Source organism: Chanos chanos, chromosome 8 (genome assembly GCF_902362185.1).
Source record: "Chanos chanos chromosome 8, fChaCha1.1, whole genome shotgun sequence".
Taxonomy (NCBI): Eukaryota; Metazoa; Chordata; class Actinopteri; order Gonorynchiformes; family Chanidae; genus Chanos; species Chanos chanos.
The window spans coordinates 21775600-21794391 of record NC_044502.1 but is presented as its reverse complement, the minus strand read 5'-3'; the positions used below and the strand labels follow the sequence as shown (position 1 = coordinate 21794391).

Genomic DNA, 18792 nt, shown 5'->3' with positions numbered 1-18792 from the left:
TACTACAGACCTGCTTTATACTCTCTGATCTTAATGTTTCCTGAGTACGAGATTTGAATACATGTTTCAGTTTTATTTTCACAGGAAATAAAGGGGAGATGTTCGTAGGTCTAATGGGCAGAAGATCCTCAAATGGAGGTAGAGCACTTTGGCTTCAACTGAGTTAACTAGCCTACTAAAAGTGTCGCTTGTTACGCTGGGTTTGTAACGACGAGTCAGAACTACAGAAGAATTAAATGCATGTCATACATGTCAGCCACAAAACATGTATGACATGTATACATGTCAACCATACACACAGATCGCTTGTCAGAGCATTATTTTAACTATACAGGCACACATGGCAGCAGCGCATCATAGCTGTCAGACGGCAGACTGAAATAGAGCATTTGATTTGTTTTTTTTTAGTTTAACCTACAGACCAACCACCATTTTTAAATGTTTTTCTGACTTTGTGTTTCTCTTGACAGAGTTTGAGGAGGAATGGGACAAACCACAGTTCTACTAGCCATGGAAAAGGAAAAATGTGCGTTATCAGCCATTAATTAACATTTACAGACACACAAAAGCTTTACAGAGTATATTGCATTGCATGACATGACTGAAAATGCAAACAACAGTGACAGGGTTGAGACTGTTATATTCCTCCATAAACCTGCTTTAGCCATAAGGCACGCCCCCCCACCCCCCCCAAACTGCATGTGAAATTAGCTCTCAGCACGTTCTCAAATCAGGTGTCAGTTTAATTTGGCAATTTGCACTCACTTTGTAAATATGCTTTGTGTTCTGAAGTCCATTTATGGTCACAAAAAGATTGTCAAGACTGTAGAATATATCTTCTGTTTTAGGTTTTAATTTCAATACATTTGTCTCCTTTTTCGTATATGGATGGTTTTACATTTGATCTGTATAGACTGACATGCTGGTGTTTTGTGCTGAGATGACAGTGTTTGAACAGTGCAGGGTGGTCAGGAATAAACATACAGTTTTACCACATGGAGTGGAATCCTCCTGTGTTTGTCTCTGTTGGGTAAAATCAAATATGAAAACATTTGACAACTCAGTTATTTTAATTAGTGGAAACAAATTGTAATTTTACACCTCATCCCGGCAACACAGTATGTTAATAATTTGAACAAACATGTGACATTTGTCTGGACTATAACAAGGACAGATACAGAAGCATAATGTTGCCATGTTTAGAATGCAGAATAATGTGGTCATTCTTCATTCAAATGGTCTGATTTTTCTTCTTGTAATGGAAAACTGAAGGAGTGTAGGCCCCAGGTGCATTTAATTTACAGCTGGCTGTTTTAATAAGCACTGATCATCTGAAACATGGTTAAAATGAGAGAATGCGCTTGGTTAGGGTCATTTAAATATAAGACTTTATAAGCTCAAGACCTATTGAAATATAAGAAAAACAAGCAAAAGGAATCTCAAGAATAAATAAATGTGTAATATTAATAAGCATTTAAATAATATATAAACATAATAGAAATATTTCACACAGATATCTCAGGAAAATAGGCTTCATCTCAGGGATAATAACTGCCTGTCCTTCTCAGAAGAACCAGTCCATATTACAGAACTGTCAGCAATGTAAGATTCATATCTCTCTACACAGCTTCTTTAAGTGCACTCTTTTGGAATCTATTCACAGTTACACACATATTTACTCAGTTACAGGGACTTGTATGTGTATTAGAGGCTCCTCTTCAAAGAGTAAAAGGAATGATCCACTCTGAGATAGCTGATTTAGACCTGATTTAGGATATTAAAACAGTGGAAAACGGTAGTAGGACCATCTTGATACAGAGTTCAGACCTTCAGATCTTCAGAGTCTACATATAAGGCACATAGTACCAAATTTGATGTATTCATTTACATAGCACCCCTAAAACAAAGAAACAAACATACAAACAAGCAATAAAAACATAACTAAGAGGACGCGGGATGCTATGTAGGCTAACTCTTTCCATGGGCAGGTACAATAAGTCAAAGATACTGTACATTAGTGGTGTGCCAAAAATATAGTTTTTTCGATAAATCATTTTTTAAAAATTCGTTTGATTCGATATCGATCTGTAAAATTTATGGAGCGATCTTTTAGGCCAATATGCCTACACCCCCCCCCCCCCCCCCCCCCCCCCGATTTTCTAGGTTCATTTCTGCAATATATATACCATATAGCCATATAGCACAACTACCGTTTTACAGATTTTAAATAGTCATATAATAGCCTACATTTAAACAGCGATAAAACACAAAACTCAAACGCTATGATTCAACAAATTAAAAGTAGTCAGTACAAATGAACTCTTTGCAACTCTTCACAAACTTTGCGAACTGAACATATATGCCTATAAGCTACGACAATAAAATAAAACAAATAGTCTTGCTATTGTTAAATAAAGACATTAGCCTACATTACATGTATGTCTTTTTGCATTCCACACCCAAGTCAAGTCAAATTAAATAACTTGAAAATGGGCTGAATGAAGAGGCAACTGGGCCTAAAATAAAATAATAGTGTGGTCGGTCCGAAACCACGTTTGTAAAATTCCCGCTTATTTGCGACGCGACGTCATTGGGACGTCTGCTTTGACATTTCGGAGTTGTGCATATGCGAAGTTGAACAAAAGCGCAGGGCCGTTGCTATGTAGTGCGCACAACGCAGGATAGGCGTTTGATCTCACTTGGCGCTTAGTCACATGAACAATCACCATTTTTCGTTTTTTTTTTTTTTTTTTTTCATAAATCAATGCTATTGGTCATTCTTTATGTCTGTCTGAGGGTTTCACAAATATTTGAGCAATGAAAATTATTAAAAAGAGCTTGTGACTAAATCTTGTAACAGGGGTGACGCCAGAGATTGTCTTTTGCTGGTGCTGTGGGGTTGCTTGACTTTTCAGTGAAGGTGCTCTGAAATTTGGAATTTAGAGTTTCCCATTAATGTGCCAGTCACCACAGTTTAATTTGTTCTGCAACACCTCCAACACACGTACACACACGAGCACATACGCAGTACCCGGCATTCTGTGTCAAACACAAGGCAAGATATTCAGCTCATGGGATATACATGTAAGGTGCACAAGCCAGCCTACGTATACACACCCCTGAATATAAAATTTCACTCAATTATGCAAGCAACAGAAAGGTTGTGTACATTTCAGCCTCAGATTCTATGATCACAAACTCATGCTGCCAGTCACCAACACCTCGACTAATAAATCAACAGTATTCCGCTCCATAGACCTAATGTTATATGAATGAGCATTGCACTGAGATGTCAAAAAGGAGTCAGAATTTGTACTTCAACTGCCAAATGCGTTAAATTCATAACAGGCAACAGAGGGGAAAAAAATCATGCACATACCATTAGCCACCTGTAGCCCTATCAGGTTCACAATAAGTCTCATTTCCTTTTCATTGAGTGAGTCTCCACATGTAGACGTTTGTGAAGTAAAAAACGACCCATGGTGATATCGCTAATGCTTCGATAATGCTAAGTTACAAATAATTGTGCTCTGGCTGACAGGACATGAAAGTAAGGTCAAAGGTTCAACGTGTGCTGCGCCCATTGGCTGAATCAGATCAGCTGTGTTGGCTTTATGTTTTTTAGTCTAAAAATGATCGGTTTGTTTTATTAATGTATTTATTTATTTTTTCAAATTATAACTTATAGCATTCACATATTAAAAATTAAAAAATCTAAATAAACCTCAGAAATCTCTTGGGGGTGCTATCCTAGGGGTAGCTACAGCACCCTCAAGCCCCTCCCTGATGCTGCCTATCTCTGAAACTGCATTGGATCCTCAAACTGTCGGCAAAACCTCAAATCTCCACTCATTTCTTGTCACATTGCTAGCTAGTTATGCCAGTCTCTAGTTGTTAGCAATGCGAGAGCTGAAATGCAAGGCTAAATAAAGAACTTGTTGTTCGAATAAGTACAGCGTTTTCTTTACTCAAAAGACACAAAGTCTTTGAAGGCTAATGTTCTATGTATTTGAGGCCCGAGACATGTGGGAGCAGAGAAGAGTGCAGGCTAACCACGGTAGGTTGGAGTGCGGTTTAGTCTAGCATGTGGTGTCTAGTCATCACCAATACTGTCTTTGGTCACCTGTTCATAGCACTTAATCTTTTATAACAAGAGATTTTGGCCACATGCATTACACCTCTGGTGGCGCTGCTCTGCTTGCGACCTGGGCTTGTGATCGGCTGCAACTTTTGTTTGTTCGTGTATGATACTGACTATCATACATGTATGTTGAAAAAACGTGTTTTATAGTTCGCATGACAAGGAACTTTCAATACGCCTGCCTGGCGTTGTTCATAGTGGGACTCTGTACAACGTGCCAAACATTACCGGCAGTTATGGAGGCTCAGCTACCTGTCATCTGCACCCAAGAAACACTGCTAGCACTTCGTTCTTCCGGACTCATTCCAATAGACCTGCCCAAATGTGTGAGGCTGCAACCTAAATGCAACAGGCAGCCGTGGAGAAGAGGTAGGCGCGGAGGAGTATGGCAACGTCTACAACGACAGGGAAACAGATCTCCCTTGCCCTCGATGGTACTATGCAACACAAGATCACTTCGAGGCAAAATAGAGGAGCTCAGGGTCAACGCCAAGGCATGTTGTGCATGGCATGTTGTACCGCACCTTAAGTTTGATGGTAATCACGGAAACCTGACTACACCAGGACATCCCCAACTCCATGGTAGAAATCGAGGGGTTCTCCCTTGTCCGAATGGACAGGAATGAACTATCGGGGAAAAACAGAGGTGGCGGCATGGCTGTGTATGTGAGTAACGACTGGTGCAAACAGTACACAGTTAAGGAAACAGTTTGCTGCCCCGATGTTGAGGCCTTATGTTTCAGACTGAGACCGTTTTACCTCCGAGAGAGCTTGGTAGTGATGTTGTTTGTGCTGTTTACGTCCCTCCTAGCGGGAATGCAGCTAAAGCAGCAGCTCGTATTGCAGACTGTGTACATCAACTATTACAGCGTACACCGGGCGCCCCTGTTTTCATTTTGGGTGATTTTAACCACTGTAAACTCGAACTGTCACTGCCTGCACTCAAACAGTATGTCAAGTGTGAAACACAGGATGGTAGAACTCTAGATAAGTGATACGGAAACATCAAAAATGCATATGTCGCCAGATTCAAACCCCCCCCAACTCAGACCATAACACAATCCATTTAATTCCCACATATAAAACTATGCTCAAACGCAGTAAGCCACAGGTGATAACAGTGACTGTGTGGTCAGAAGATGACATAGAAAAACTGAAAGAGTGTTTCCTGTGCAAAGACTGGAATATTTTTAATGAAACGGATATTGACGTGGCTACAGAAATGACAACGGACTATATAAATTTCTGTGTGGATAATATACTCACTAAAAAAGACGTAATTGTGTACCCGAACAATAAACCATACATAACAAAGCAACTAAAGGACTAAAAGGAAAAAGGCAGCATTCAGAAGGACCGGGTTGGGCTAAAAACAATACAAAATGAGCTTAACCAGCTGCTAAAAGAGGCCAGAAGAAAACAGAGAGACATTATTGAACATCATTTTATCACTACAAACTCTAAAAAACTATGGGACTCAATGAAAGCCATCACCAATATGGAACCAAGTAAAAGACACATTTCTACTACTGATGACCTACAGAAAGCTAATGAACTGAACGACTTTTACCTCAGGTTCCAAACCCATGATTTCTCCAGCAAGTGCAAGACTGTCTTAGACTCTCTTAAGGATGACACAACCATAAGGCCTGAGGTGGACAGCTCTAAGGTGCAGTGGCTGTTCCGTCGGTTATGCACTAAGAAATCCAGAGGACCGGATGGGATTTCTGCCCGTTTCCTAAAAACCTGCGCTAAAGAGCTTGCTTGGTGTCCACTCTTCTAGCACTCACTGGTTCCTGCACTATGGAAAAAAACTGTCATCATCCCAGTTCTAAAGAAGTCTTGCCCAGTGGAGAACAATGATTACAGGCCTGTGGCATTGACCTCAATTGTGATGAAATGTTTTAAGAAATACATGGTGTCTTTACTGAAAGCTGAGGTAAACCTGAAGTTAGACCCTTGGCAGTTTGCTAATAGGCAAGAAAGGAGCACAGATGATGCAGTCAGCACTATCACCCACTTAGTCCTTAAACACTTGGAGGACACTAAGGCATATGCGCATTTACTTTTTATTGATTTTAGTTCAGCTTTTAATGCTGTTCAGCCTTATTTATTACTGGAGCAATTGAAACAGATGAATGCAAATTCTTTTATTATTAAATGTTACTATTCTTTTTTAACTAACAGAGCTCAATATGTAAAGGTAAATAAGGCAATATCTGACTCCAAATCTATTAGTACAGGGGCACCCCAAGGCTATGTGAGCTCCCCAGTTCTCTTCACATTATACACGAATGGGTGTGTGAGCAAAACCTGCCAAAATTATATTGTGAAATTCTCTGACAATACTGCCATTCTTGGGTTACTACGCAGAGATCAAGACTTATCACTCTACCTCTCCGAAATCAAACAGTTTGTGGATTGGTGTGATGCTCACCACCTTATTGTGAATGTAAATAAAACAAAAGAGATGATATTTGATCCAAAATCAATTGGTGACCACAGCCCAGCAATCATTCACAATGTACCCATAAATCAGGTTTCCTCATATCTTGGTGCCCACATTGACAGTTCGCTGTGATGGCATGTTCATGTTGAAAACGTTTGTTCTAGGCTACAACAGAGAATGTCCTTTTTAAGAAGGCTTAGATTTTATGGTGTAAATAACAAACTTATGTCTTTGTTTTACCAAATGATTTTAGAGAGTGTAATTCAATATGGAATACAGGTATGGTATGGTAACCTTTCAGCACAGTTTAAGTCTAAGCTCGCGTGTCTCATCCAAATGGCCATGAGAATCATAGGGAAAAAAGAACATGACTACCTTCAGTTTTTATTTGAAAAGTCTGTGCTTAGAGAGGCACAGAAGATTCTGAATGACCCAACACACACCCTGAACCCAGAATTTGAGGTGTTGCCCTCAGGCCGAATGTCCAGAATGCCAAAGTGCAGATTAAACCGATACAAGAATTCATTCATTCCATCCTCAGTGAAGATATTAAATAACAATAAGTAGGAGTACAACATGAATTTATTTTATTTTATTTATTTACTTTTTTATTTTTATTTTTTATTTTAATTTATTTAATTTTTTGGGGGGGGGGGGGGGGGGGGGGGGGGGCTGTCATTGAAACCATTGTCCTAATTACCTTCCGTTATTCTACCGTACCACTGGCTTGATTATACCTGGGTTTATTATTGGCAATTACTGTCTTTTTGTTATCTTTTACTAGTTTTACGAACCACTGGCTGATTATATTTGGTTTTATTATTCATTACCTGACACTACAGTCTTTTATTATCTTTTATTATTTTAAAGAAACACTTATTGATTATATCACGTTCTATTATTTGAAACTACTGCTTTTGCTGTTGTTGTTTTGTTTTGTTTTGTTTTAGTTCTTATTACTTTTCACTACTCTCACTACTTCACTATTTAAAGAACCACTGTCTCACACTTAATATGTGAATTTAAGCATGTTTTGCGTGAGTTTGAATGAATGATATATGTACTTGCATTCATGTGCACTGTGTCATTGTTGACAAGTGTAATGTATGTTTGCAGTAGCTTGGAGCCCAAGACAAGTTTACCTTAAAGTATACCAATAAAGTATACCTTACCTTACCTTACCTTATTCAACTACAGGAAAAACTGAGCACACTTATAGCTACAATAAACTTTGGAACCTGTAAGTTGGTGTCAGTGTAATGCGATGCACTTACTCCCTCAGATGCCGCCATTGTAATCAATGGCGAACAAAACATGTCTTGACATTCGCTTGTCAAAAACCTTGTAACCCCGTTTGAGCTTGACTTTGGTAAAATATTGATAATGTACTGACACATGCAAGTATCTGACCACATATAAAGACACAACACCAAATTTGACGACGTGGTGTTAAGTTATTTTAAAAACAGTTTTGTTTGTTTTTTTGTAATTTTCTGTAAAGTAACGATATTGGACATAGGAGGTTTCTGCCTCAATACAATATCTTTAAGTTAAAGAACTTGTGAATCATGGCAAGTGACTTTTAGATTTGCCCATTTTTATTTTGAGCTATTCTTTTCAGTCGGAAGACTTTTTTTGTGCTTTAAAAGAAACTGGTTTTGTTTTTAATTAACTAAACCCAGCAGGTGTTTTTTACTTCTAACAGGGGGCATGGTCCAATGGTCTACTCTATACACTACTCGATAGAGTAGAAGTAGAAGTAGCACTTTAATTTGTCACACACACACACACTAAGCAGTGAGCAGTGAAATGTAGCCTCTGCACTTAACCCATCCTAACACCTGTGAGCATACACTATGAGCTAGGAGCAGTGGGCAGCTGCGGGTGCCCGGGTACCAACTCCAGGTCTTTTTGCCAGTGCCTTGGGCCGACAGGAGCACTAATCCTAGCATGCATGTCTTTATGGTGGAGGAAACCGGAGCACCCGGAGGAAACTCAGGCAAACACGGGGAGGACTTGGGATGGCCAGGGCATGGGACCTCGCCTATTCGAACTCAGGGTCTTCTTGCTGTGAGACAACAGTCCTAACCACTGAGCCACCGCATTTTGGTCATTTTTCTAGCAAAGGGGATGGCATCTCCCCTCATCCCCCTACAAATCGCCTACTGACTATACCCATGTGTTCCCCAAATAAAGATTTTGGCATACAAGCCTTTAGCCTTTTCTTTAGTGGTCTTCACAATTTGTTTCCAGTTACTCTGCATTTGTAAATTTGTGTTCCCTTTAGAGCTTTTTAAACAAATATGGAAAACTGGAATGTAGTATTTCATATCTCATTCCTAACGAATCAATATTGAATCAGATTGAATCAAATCGTTAGCTTGTGAATTGTAATCGAGTCACGGGGCATCTGTGCCAATACCCAGCCCTACTGTACATGTGAAATTGATTGTTCACTGTTTAAACAATTCAAACAATTTATTTATTGATTTATGTTTGCATGAATGTATGTATGTATGTATGTATCTGTCTGTCTGTCTGTCTGTCTGTCTGTCTATCCATCTACTTAATTACCTACTCACTTACATTATTATTCTGTGTAATGTAGAACCTCTGATGGATACAGGGATATTTCACGAAGCAAGTCGTCATTTAGCCAGATAAGTTAGGCTAAATTATTTAAAAAACAAAGACAATCCAAGAGTGTTCTCGTATTGGCTGGTTTTGACTATTTTGAATAACTGAGAAATTCTGGTTTAACTCTGAAATAAATTTCGGTGGGCCCTCCTTCTTTATAACCTTGAGCATACCGCTTCCTAATGATTGGATGTTTTTCAAACCAATCAGCGTCAACTATGACGCATTTTGTCTGCGTCTGCTTTTAACAAGGGTGGAATGCTAACGATAAATTAGCACAACTTATATGACTGAGCCTGTTTAATAATAGACTGGACACACACACACACATATATATATATATCCTTTATATGTTTAATGCGACGAGAGAATGGTATTCGTGTGTTCTGCCTACAACTGCAAAAACACCACGAAAGAGAATGGCATCACATTTCATTCGTAAGAAACTTAAAGAGGAAATTATTGTTGTATCACTGCGTCGAGGTGTTTTTGTTCATACAAGCTCTGTTCTCTGGGCGTGTTCATAGTACACCTCTCATTCAGCGTTTCTTTTTCGCAGATTCCCACATAAAAACCCCAAGTTGCTTAAAAAATGGCTAGTCAATATGAGGTGGAAAGATTGGACGCCAGCCCTTCATAGTAAGCTGTGTTCCGGCCACTTCGAAGACAAGTGTTTCAGTCGATTTGGCAGAGTAAAGCGCCTCTACAAATGGGCTGTTCCTACCATTTTCTCATTTCCCGAACACATGCAGAGAAGAAAGGTGCGTGAGTCCTTAGCGTTTTCATTTGTTGCCACAGAAAATCACAGCTTTCTATATTTCCCTCTTTCCGTGTGTTTGTGTATAAAATGTTCCCTCTTGTTCTTGCAGGCACTGATCAACCCAAGAAGTCGGAGGTATTTGGTAGGTAACAGAATATTGTCTAGCTATATTACAGCTTTCTCAAAACTCTTTTGGCTGTGCAGTGTGTTGCAGAAAACAAGTTTGCATGCAGCCTTTACATTTCCCATAAATTATGTGAAGCGAAGTTTTCAGTTTCCATATAATTACAGTCCACACTGTTTTGCCGTGCATATACATGCCGTGTTTTACAGCGAATTGTGTCTCTGTGACTGAACAGTCTGAGTGAACTGTGTACAGTTTGCATTTCTAATAGTTTTGAGAATTACAGACTCAGAAGAACATTAACATGCTGCAGGTGATCCTGTTTGATATTTATAGTGATGAAAAAAATGAGATTTTTGAGGCTCAGGTCACAGTGGTATTCCACATCCGTTAGTTTTTTTTCCCATGTCAGTGAATGTTAGAACACATACTGAACTGGTATATTTTTCATGTGTCTAATCATAACCTTTACTGGTACAGTTGTTACATCACTGAAATTACCCATAGGGAACAGTGGAGGTGTCTTATTCTGAATTAGTGATTTTAACAGTGTATTACACTATGCATAAACATAGTGAGTATGAATATTAATGCGGCAGAAATAAGTAAAGCAGAGAAAACATCATTCTTTTGTACTGTTTCTATCCCTTTATTTTGCATCACAGCAAACTGTGGATGAGTCAAAGCCTGTTCCTGCTGCCATGGTACGACCAGCTCCAGCCAAAGTCATTCCACTGTCTCTATTTCGAGTGGAAGCCAGTATAAACCAGGAATCAGGGAAGTTTGTCCTGGAGCAGAGACCTGTGGAACCTCTTTTGCAATGTAGACCAGTTCAAACAAGCTCACCTGCAGAGTCCACCTCAGAACAGAGACCTTTAGAGTCTGGCCTGGAGCATGGACCTGGTGAGACTACAGAGAAGCAGACACCTGGACAACCAGGCCCCAAAGCCAGTGACAGTGGGGTGGCTGTGAAGAGGTGAGAGATCCCAGTTAATCACATGGTACAGTAATAAGGCTGTTGTGGGACAGTAATACAGTTTACTGAAGTATTGGTATGGAATCAGGATGTGGAGCAGCCTACCTGTATATAACCTGTGTATTCTCCTTTGTCTGATAACATGCTGACTATGTCATGAAAAAACATTACGGGTCTGAGTAACTATGTTAATTACCTGTAAACATAATCTGAAATTGGTGACTCTGATAGAGTGCATGTAAATGAAGTAATTTATGGAGAAAATCATAGAGCATCTAACAGAGCTTCTAACATCTAACGCACACAAAAAAGTCTAAGTATAATGGAAAAAAATAACAAGATATGATGGAACTGAAATCTGATATTAACTTTGTCTATTTAAAATGCATAACCATTTTTTTTCAATTTGACTTCAGTGTGACTTTCAGAGAGAGTTGTCTTGTATTTCAGTTTGCGCATTCATTGGGCAGTCATTGAATGTTTTCTGCAACACTAAACTATTTACTGTACATTAAGGTGAAGTCCTAAAGACATTTTGGGTTTACATGTTTCCTGTACAGTGACTACTATGTGTAATTTGTTAATTTTTTCTTTTGTAATCTTTGGTCAGGCCATTAAAGAGCCCTCCATGGACAATTCTAGGAGATGAAGCCATCTACAGAAACCTGACTGTACCTAGTTTTTTTCACAGTGGTTACTGCTTACCACAGGTAATATTTCTCTGAATCTGTCTGGCAACAGAAGCCATGCTCTATACACAGCTCTCTAACACATCAAACACAGTGTAACACACCGTCTCTGACACACCAAACACAGCCTAACACGCCATCTCTGACACATCAAGCACAGCATAATAAACCATCTCTGACATACCAAACACAGCCTAAGACGCCGTCTCTGACACATCAAACACAGCCTAAGACGCCGTCTCTGACACATCAAACACAGCCTAAGACGCCATCTCTGACACATCAAACACAGCCTAAGACGCCGTCTCTGACACATCAAACACAGCATAATAAACCATCTCTGACACACCAAACACAGCCTAAGACGCCGTCTCTGACACATCAAACACAGCATAATAAACCATCTCTGACACACCAAACACAGCATAATAAACCATCTCTGACACACCAAACACAGCCTAAGACGCTGTCTCTGACACATCACTTCAAACACAGTGTAACACACTGACACACTAAAGAAAGTGAATATTTGTTTGTGTTTCAGTGCATTCGCTGGGCTGGGGAGGATGAACTGAATGTTGTAAGTTAGCTGCGCTGTGTTTGCTGATTGCGTGATTTTAATCAGACCAGTCCTAACAGGATATGCTGTAGGTGAGAGTGTCACTGCTCTGACTCATGACTCTGTCTGATACAGAAACCTCACGTGGTCAAACTAGTCCCAGGACAGACAGTGCCCCATGTCATAGAGGTAATACAGTCTGGCTAATCCTCTCTCACCAGGGCCTGAAGCATAATTAGCTTTCACTGTAAATTACGTTAAATATCAATTAATTAAATTAATTACTATAAATTAAATATACATTTGAATGAAACCAGTTTTCCACAGTGGTGGTCAGAAGCAGATATAGCATTGTGTTTTATGTTTCTTTAAATACAAAGTACATGATTAATAATATTGGTTTGTTTGTTTATTTATTGTTGTATATTTCTTGTTATTCCCTACCATTTCCCTCAGATCAGGGGAAGGTGGGAGTGGCTTGGTCTTGATGTCAGAGGGCCCCTCCCACAGACAGTGAGAGGACACAGATACATAATGACTCTGACTGACTATCATTCTAAATGGGTAGAGGCTTTCCCTCTGACTCCAGCCATAGGGGAAGAGGTGGCTCAGAATCTCTCAGAGGTCATCGTTCAGCTGGGCTACCCTCTATGTGTCCTCTCCCGCCTTTGTAAACGGCTCATTGTCAAAGTAAGAGTCACAGCTTTCCCTGTGTTACAGTCACAATGAGAATCACAGCTTTCCCTGTATTACAGTCACAATGAGAGCCACAGCTGTCCCTGTGTTACAGTCACAGCTTTCCCTGTATTGCAGTCACAATGAGAATCACAGCTTTCCCTGTATTGCAGTCACAATGAGAATCACAGCTTTCCCGGTATTGCAGTCACAATGAGAATCACAGCTTTCCCGGTATTGCAGTCACAATGCGAGTCACCACTTTCCCAGTATTGCAGTCACAATGAGAGTCACCGCTTTCCCTGTATTACAGTCACTGATCTTTGTTTGTCTGGACCTCTGCAGAATGCATTAACAGGATTACTGTGTTCTTCCACACAATAGGACAGGATAAAAGAAGGGTTATAACAACTGTGTGCAAATAAAACTGTAAAATCTGTGCTAAACATGTTTTCTCTATTCTCAATATGATGTGCAGCTTCTGAAGAGAGAATAAAAGTGTGTTTGTGTATGTTAGAGTAGAAGTTGTTTTAATCAGTCCACTGAGGTTTCTCTCCACCCTGTCGTTTTAAAAATTCACTGATGCTTTTTTAATTTGAACTAATGTTCTTAGAAATGTTTCATTGTGTCATATTCATCAACTGTGTCTCCTTTGTTTTGTCCTGTCAGATTAACCGTGTGTTGAAACACCGTCTGCACATAGCAGGGAGCTCCTTAGTGATCCAGCACCACCAGACAGGCTATCTGGACCTGGCCACTGAATCTCTGCTCAACAGGTCTGTGACTCTCACACTGCACATGACTTAGACGCCATCTCTGATGAGACTGGGGGGATCTCTGATGACACGGGGTTGAGTTTGAGGCGCTGTGGATGTACTGCAGGGCCAGGCAGTCCTGTGGCACAAGTGCAGAGTGTGGAGGTTTGGGTGTCAGTCACAGATCAAATACAGCTGCCCCCCACCTCCTCATTAGGCCTCTGATCATCCTGAGTCGGGTTAGAACAGTAATCTGATAGTCCTGAGTCGGGATGAGAGCAGTAATCTGGTCGTCCTGAGTTGGGGTTAGAGCAGTAATCTGGTCATCCTGAGTTGGGGTTAGAGCAGTAATCTGGTCATCCTGAGTTGGGGTTAGAGCAGTAATCTGCAGATATCTGCCCTTGTCCAGAAAGCTTACAGCCTTCTCTCCTTAATCAATGGCCAGATGTATGGCTACCCAGAGATTACCTGTCCACATGTTTTTTTCCATTTGTTTCTTATAAGCCATTTGAAAGCAGTGTAATTTGTTGTTTCAGAATAGATTTGATTTCAAAGTACTGCTACTTGCAAACAAATGATTAAATGGGCTAGGCCCTACTTACATCACTGATATGCTGGAAAAATACAGGCCTGCTAGACACCTCAGATCACCTTTTTAGATCAATGAAGCTACTATACTGTACCTTTCTAGCACTTTACTCTTTATGTATTTAGTTTCCAGCTCTTAAGTTTTAATTTCTATTTATTTTAATTTTTGTTTTTACTCCTTTTATTTTCTCTTAAACAATTGCACTTTATTTTTTAAATTCTATATTTTCTCAATTGTTTTCTTTTACTTCAATCTGTGTAAAGAACCTTGGATTGTCTTTGTGTATGAAATGTGCTATATAAATAAACTTGCCTTGTTAGTAATGGGCTGGTGTGTAATGTGTTGTTGTTTGTGACATAACGGTGTGTAATGTGTCATTGTTTGTGACATAACGGTGTGTAATTTGTTATTGTGTGTAACAGAATGGTGTATAATTTGTTATTGTTTTTAACAGAATGGTGTCTGATCTGGTGAAGGATTATCCACACTCTTGGCATTTACATGTGCCTGCAGCTGCTCTGAGGCTGTGCTGTACAGACCACCCCACCACACATGAGAAGCCCTTCTCTTGCATGTACACCAGTAGCCCCCAGCCCAGCATGTCCCAGAGAGAACTGCCGGTGAGTCAGACACTGCTGCGTCCGCACCTGTCTGATGTGCGTGAGAAACACTGACGTCATTCCGTCTGTGTGATCAGCACTGCTCAGAATCCCCCCCGCCCCCCCCCACACTCAGACAGAGCCCATCTCTTCATTAGTTTGTGTACAGTAAATCTTTAGACTGAAATGTAAAGTCTTTCATTTTTGTCTTTGTCTGTGTAGTTCAGTGCTTCAGACATTCGACTGAGTTCCTTTGTTGTCCAGTCTGCCACAGATGACGTCCAGGACAAAGACACAGAGACAGACTGTGAGTGTATATATACATATAATTATCTCATACATACATACAAATATTATATTAATTATTCATTTTATGGAATGTATTTCAGTAGATTTAAAAGTGCATTACTAATGATGTAGTTTTTACTCCCTGTTGTTTCCTTTGGTTATTTGTAACACTTAGGAAACTCTAGAATTGCTCCTCACTCTGTATTATGTGTTGGATTATGACTGACTTGGTTGACAGATGCTAAGACTGGCCAATCAGAAACCAACAGAGGAAATGATGCCACAAATTCAAACCCGGTTACATGAGCTTCAGAAGCCTGCATTCATTTGGTACTCAAACACAAGACCTGTCAGACCTGTTTTTTTGTTTGTTTGTTTTCTGCTTGATTTTTGGCAGCACTGTCTTTCTGTCAAGTGCCTCTTTTTTGACATTTGTTTTCAACTCACTTGGCATCAGCAGGCTGTGGTTACTGTTGGCTGAGCTGGTGCCAGGTCAGAGCATTAGCCTTGAGAAAAAACTGAGAGAGGAGTTTACAACAGCCTTGCTGTGACAGGCTAATAACAGAATGACAGATTTACACTGGCATCTCGCTCTGTGGTGTATGACAGCCTCTTTTCTTCAGAGATACATTCCTCTCACCAAACTCTTAAACTGTGACAGTTTATGTACATTCAGTCAGCCCACTCTACATTCACTTTACACTTTAATGGTGGAATGGCATCTAGTTTTGATCTGCTCTCTGATTCTTCCTCTCATTACAATGAATAAACTGTGAGTCGAGGCACCACCACTGGGTGGCAGTGTTGTGTGTGAAAATGTGTGTTCATTCTCTCATGTTAGAAGCAGTCCTGCCAATTTAAGTTTGTTGAGCACAAACATAGAAGAAGACGGAGAAGGAAGGCTGTTCTTTGCCATTGAAATGAGTCTACAGTCATGGTAGATTAGGCTTCTGTGTTTAGACTGACTTCTGGTCTGAAAAAACCTGTGATGGGTACAGTGGAAAAATCCCAGTCACTGTATAGCGAAATGTAGTGCTGTTCCAGTACCAGAAAACAGCACATGCTTTACCTACTGCACTCTGCCTTACCTTACCTACTGCCTTACCCTCTGCCTTACCTGACCTACTGCTTGACCTGCTGCACTCTGCCTAACCTGACCTACTGCTTGACCTGCTGCACTCTGCCTAACTTGACCTACTGCTTTACCTGCTGCACTCTGCCTAACTTGACCTACTGCTTGACCTGCTGCACTCTGCCTAACTTGACCTACTGCTTTACCTGCTGCACTCTGCCTAACTTGACCTACTGCTTTACCTGCTGCACTCTGCCTTATCTGACCTCCTGCTTTACCTAATGCATGCTGCCTTACCTTTCCTACTGTAGCTCTTCACACATTGACACTGAGCTCTCGGAGAGTGGACTACTCCAATAGCAGACACACTTAACCACCACTCTGGTCCCACAGTTCAATATAAACACTGACACCTCAGTCCATGGCTTGTCTTTACAGCCAAGAGAAAAACACAATTTATTAATAGTTTGAAAGAGGCTTCATAGTTCATGAAAACATTTTTATGGTGCATGTCAACAATCACATTCTATAAGGATAAGAGAGAGAAAAAACATTAAAGGAAAAAATCAGCACAGATGTTTTCAAAAGAAAAGGCAAAGTTGATTCCATCGTCCCCCAGCCCAGCTCCAGTCAGTGGAGCATGATACAGTACACACACATGAGTGAGAGGATACAGGACACACACATGAGTGAGAGGATACAGGACACACACATGAGTGAGAGGATACAGGACACACACATGAGTGAGAGGATACAGGACACACATATGAGTGAGACGATACAGGATACAGGACACACGCATGAGTGAGAGGATACAGGATACAGGACACACACAAGTGAGAGGATACAGGACACACATATGAGTGAGAGGATACAGGACACACACATGAGTGAGAGGATACAGGACACACACATGAGTGAGAGGATACAGGATACACATATGAGTGAGACGATACAGGATACAGGACACACGCATGAGTGAGAGGATACAGGATACAGGACACACACGAGTGAGAGGATACAGGACACACATATGAGTGAGACGATACAGGATACAGGACACACACGAGTGAGAGGATACAGGATACAGGACACACACATGAGTGAGAGGATACAGGATACAGGACACACACATGAGTGAGACGATACAGGATACAGGACACACACATGAGTGAGAGTAAGGGGCTAAAGAGAATCCCTCTAGTGTTTTATAATCAGACACTCACTGACTGAGGGCTCTGCAGCATGGCCACGTACTGTAACGCTGGATTAATGAAGAACTGACAAAAATGCAGGATGGGGTGGGGCTGGTTAATACGGAATATGAATGCACGAGGAGACATTAAAAAACGGAGGGCGGGGCAGGCAGGGTAACATGGAATTTGAGTGTATGAGGAGACGGTAACAGGGAGGACGGGGTGAGGCTGGGTAACATGGAATATGAGTGTACGAGGAGACGCTAACAGGGAGGACGGGGTGAGGCTGGGCAATATGGAATATGAGTGTACGAGGAGACGCTAACAGGGAGGACGGGGTGAGGCTGGGCAATATGGAATATGAGTGTACGAGGAGACGCTAACAGGGAGGACGGGGTGAGGCTGGGCAATATGGAATATGAGTGTACGAGGAGACGCTAACAGGGAGGACGGGGTGAGGCTGGGTAATATGGAATATGAGTGTACGAGGAGACGCTAACAGGGAGGACAGGGCAGGGCTGGGTAATATGGAATTTGAGTGTATGAGGAGAAGGGCCGATGGAAATCAGTGCCTGACCCTCAGTGAGAGTTGACACACCTCAACCCTCAATGTATGCATAGATCATAATCATTACACCATTAAAAAGACACTTTTTTTGTTCTTTGATTGTTCAGATTGATGCAGAAACCATTTTCCTTGTCATTAAACACCCACCATGAGGAAGAGAGGGAGAGGGAGAGGGAGAGGGAGAGGGAGAGAGAGAGGGAGAGAGAGAGAGAGAGAGAGAGAGAGAGAGAATGGGAAGAGTAATGCACTCTGTGCCTGTTTGTAACAGGGAGGGACATCACGGTAAGAAAATACAGCAAAGATTAAACCATACACCATCTGTTTGTTCTTTCACTGCCTTCAAAACAATCAACATCACTGATGATTTTGTTTACAATGTACAATGTAAAGCAATTTTAATATATAGATTTCTATATAAAGCACTCCTCTTTTTGTGAGTTCATTTTGAGTTCATTATTTGGTAAAGGTTAAACTGCTACGGATTTAGAATCAAAGGTCCTTTTTTTCTTCTGAAATCCATAACCTTCAGTGCTTTATTGTTAATATTTTTTACTCTCATAAAAAAATCAAACAAACAAACATTGAAATGCTGTGGAGTTGGTACTCTGGAACCCTGGTTCTCCTGAGACATGCTCCACTTTTTCATGTGTGCAAGATATTGAGTGTTACATCTTTAATGTTTTAACAAAGGAAAAGAAAACACAAACATACAGGC

At 40.6% G+C, this 18792-nt stretch overlaps 1 protein-coding gene across 1 annotated transcript; it reads left to right on the top strand.

Moving 5' to 3' along the window:
* Positions 1–9597: 9597 nt before the first annotated feature.
* LOC115819458 (uncharacterized) lies at positions 9598–15997 on the top strand. The gene is made up of 12 exons (XM_030782971.1): positions 9598–9665; positions 9787–9988; positions 10097–10129; positions 10777–11087; positions 11698–11797; positions 12321–12356; positions 12471–12524; positions 12792–13025; positions 13680–13786; positions 14809–14974; positions 15176–15260; positions 15480–15997. The coding sequence occupies exons 1-12, from the start codon at positions 9598–9600 to the stop codon at positions 15545–15547; spliced, it is 1464 nt and encodes a 487-aa protein (XP_030638831.1). The 3' UTR covers positions 15548–15997.
* Positions 15998–18792: the final 2795 nt, after the last annotated feature.

What these genes read in the sequence shown, in the direction of transcription:
- LOC115819458 (XM_030782971.1), top strand. Translation starts at nt 9,598, where the DNA reads ATGGTATTCGTGTGTTCTGCCTACAACTGCAAAAACACCACGAAAGAG. An exon ending in GGGAGGATGAACTGAATGTT is followed by an intron (nt 12,357 to 12,470) that starts GTAAGTTAGCTG and finishes TGTCTGATACAG; the next exon opens with AAACCTCACGTGGTCAAACT. An exon ending in CAAAGACACAGAGACAGACT is followed by an intron (nt 15,261 to 15,479) that starts GTGAGTGTATAT and finishes CTTGGTTGACAG; the next exon opens with ATGCTAAGACTGGCCAATCA.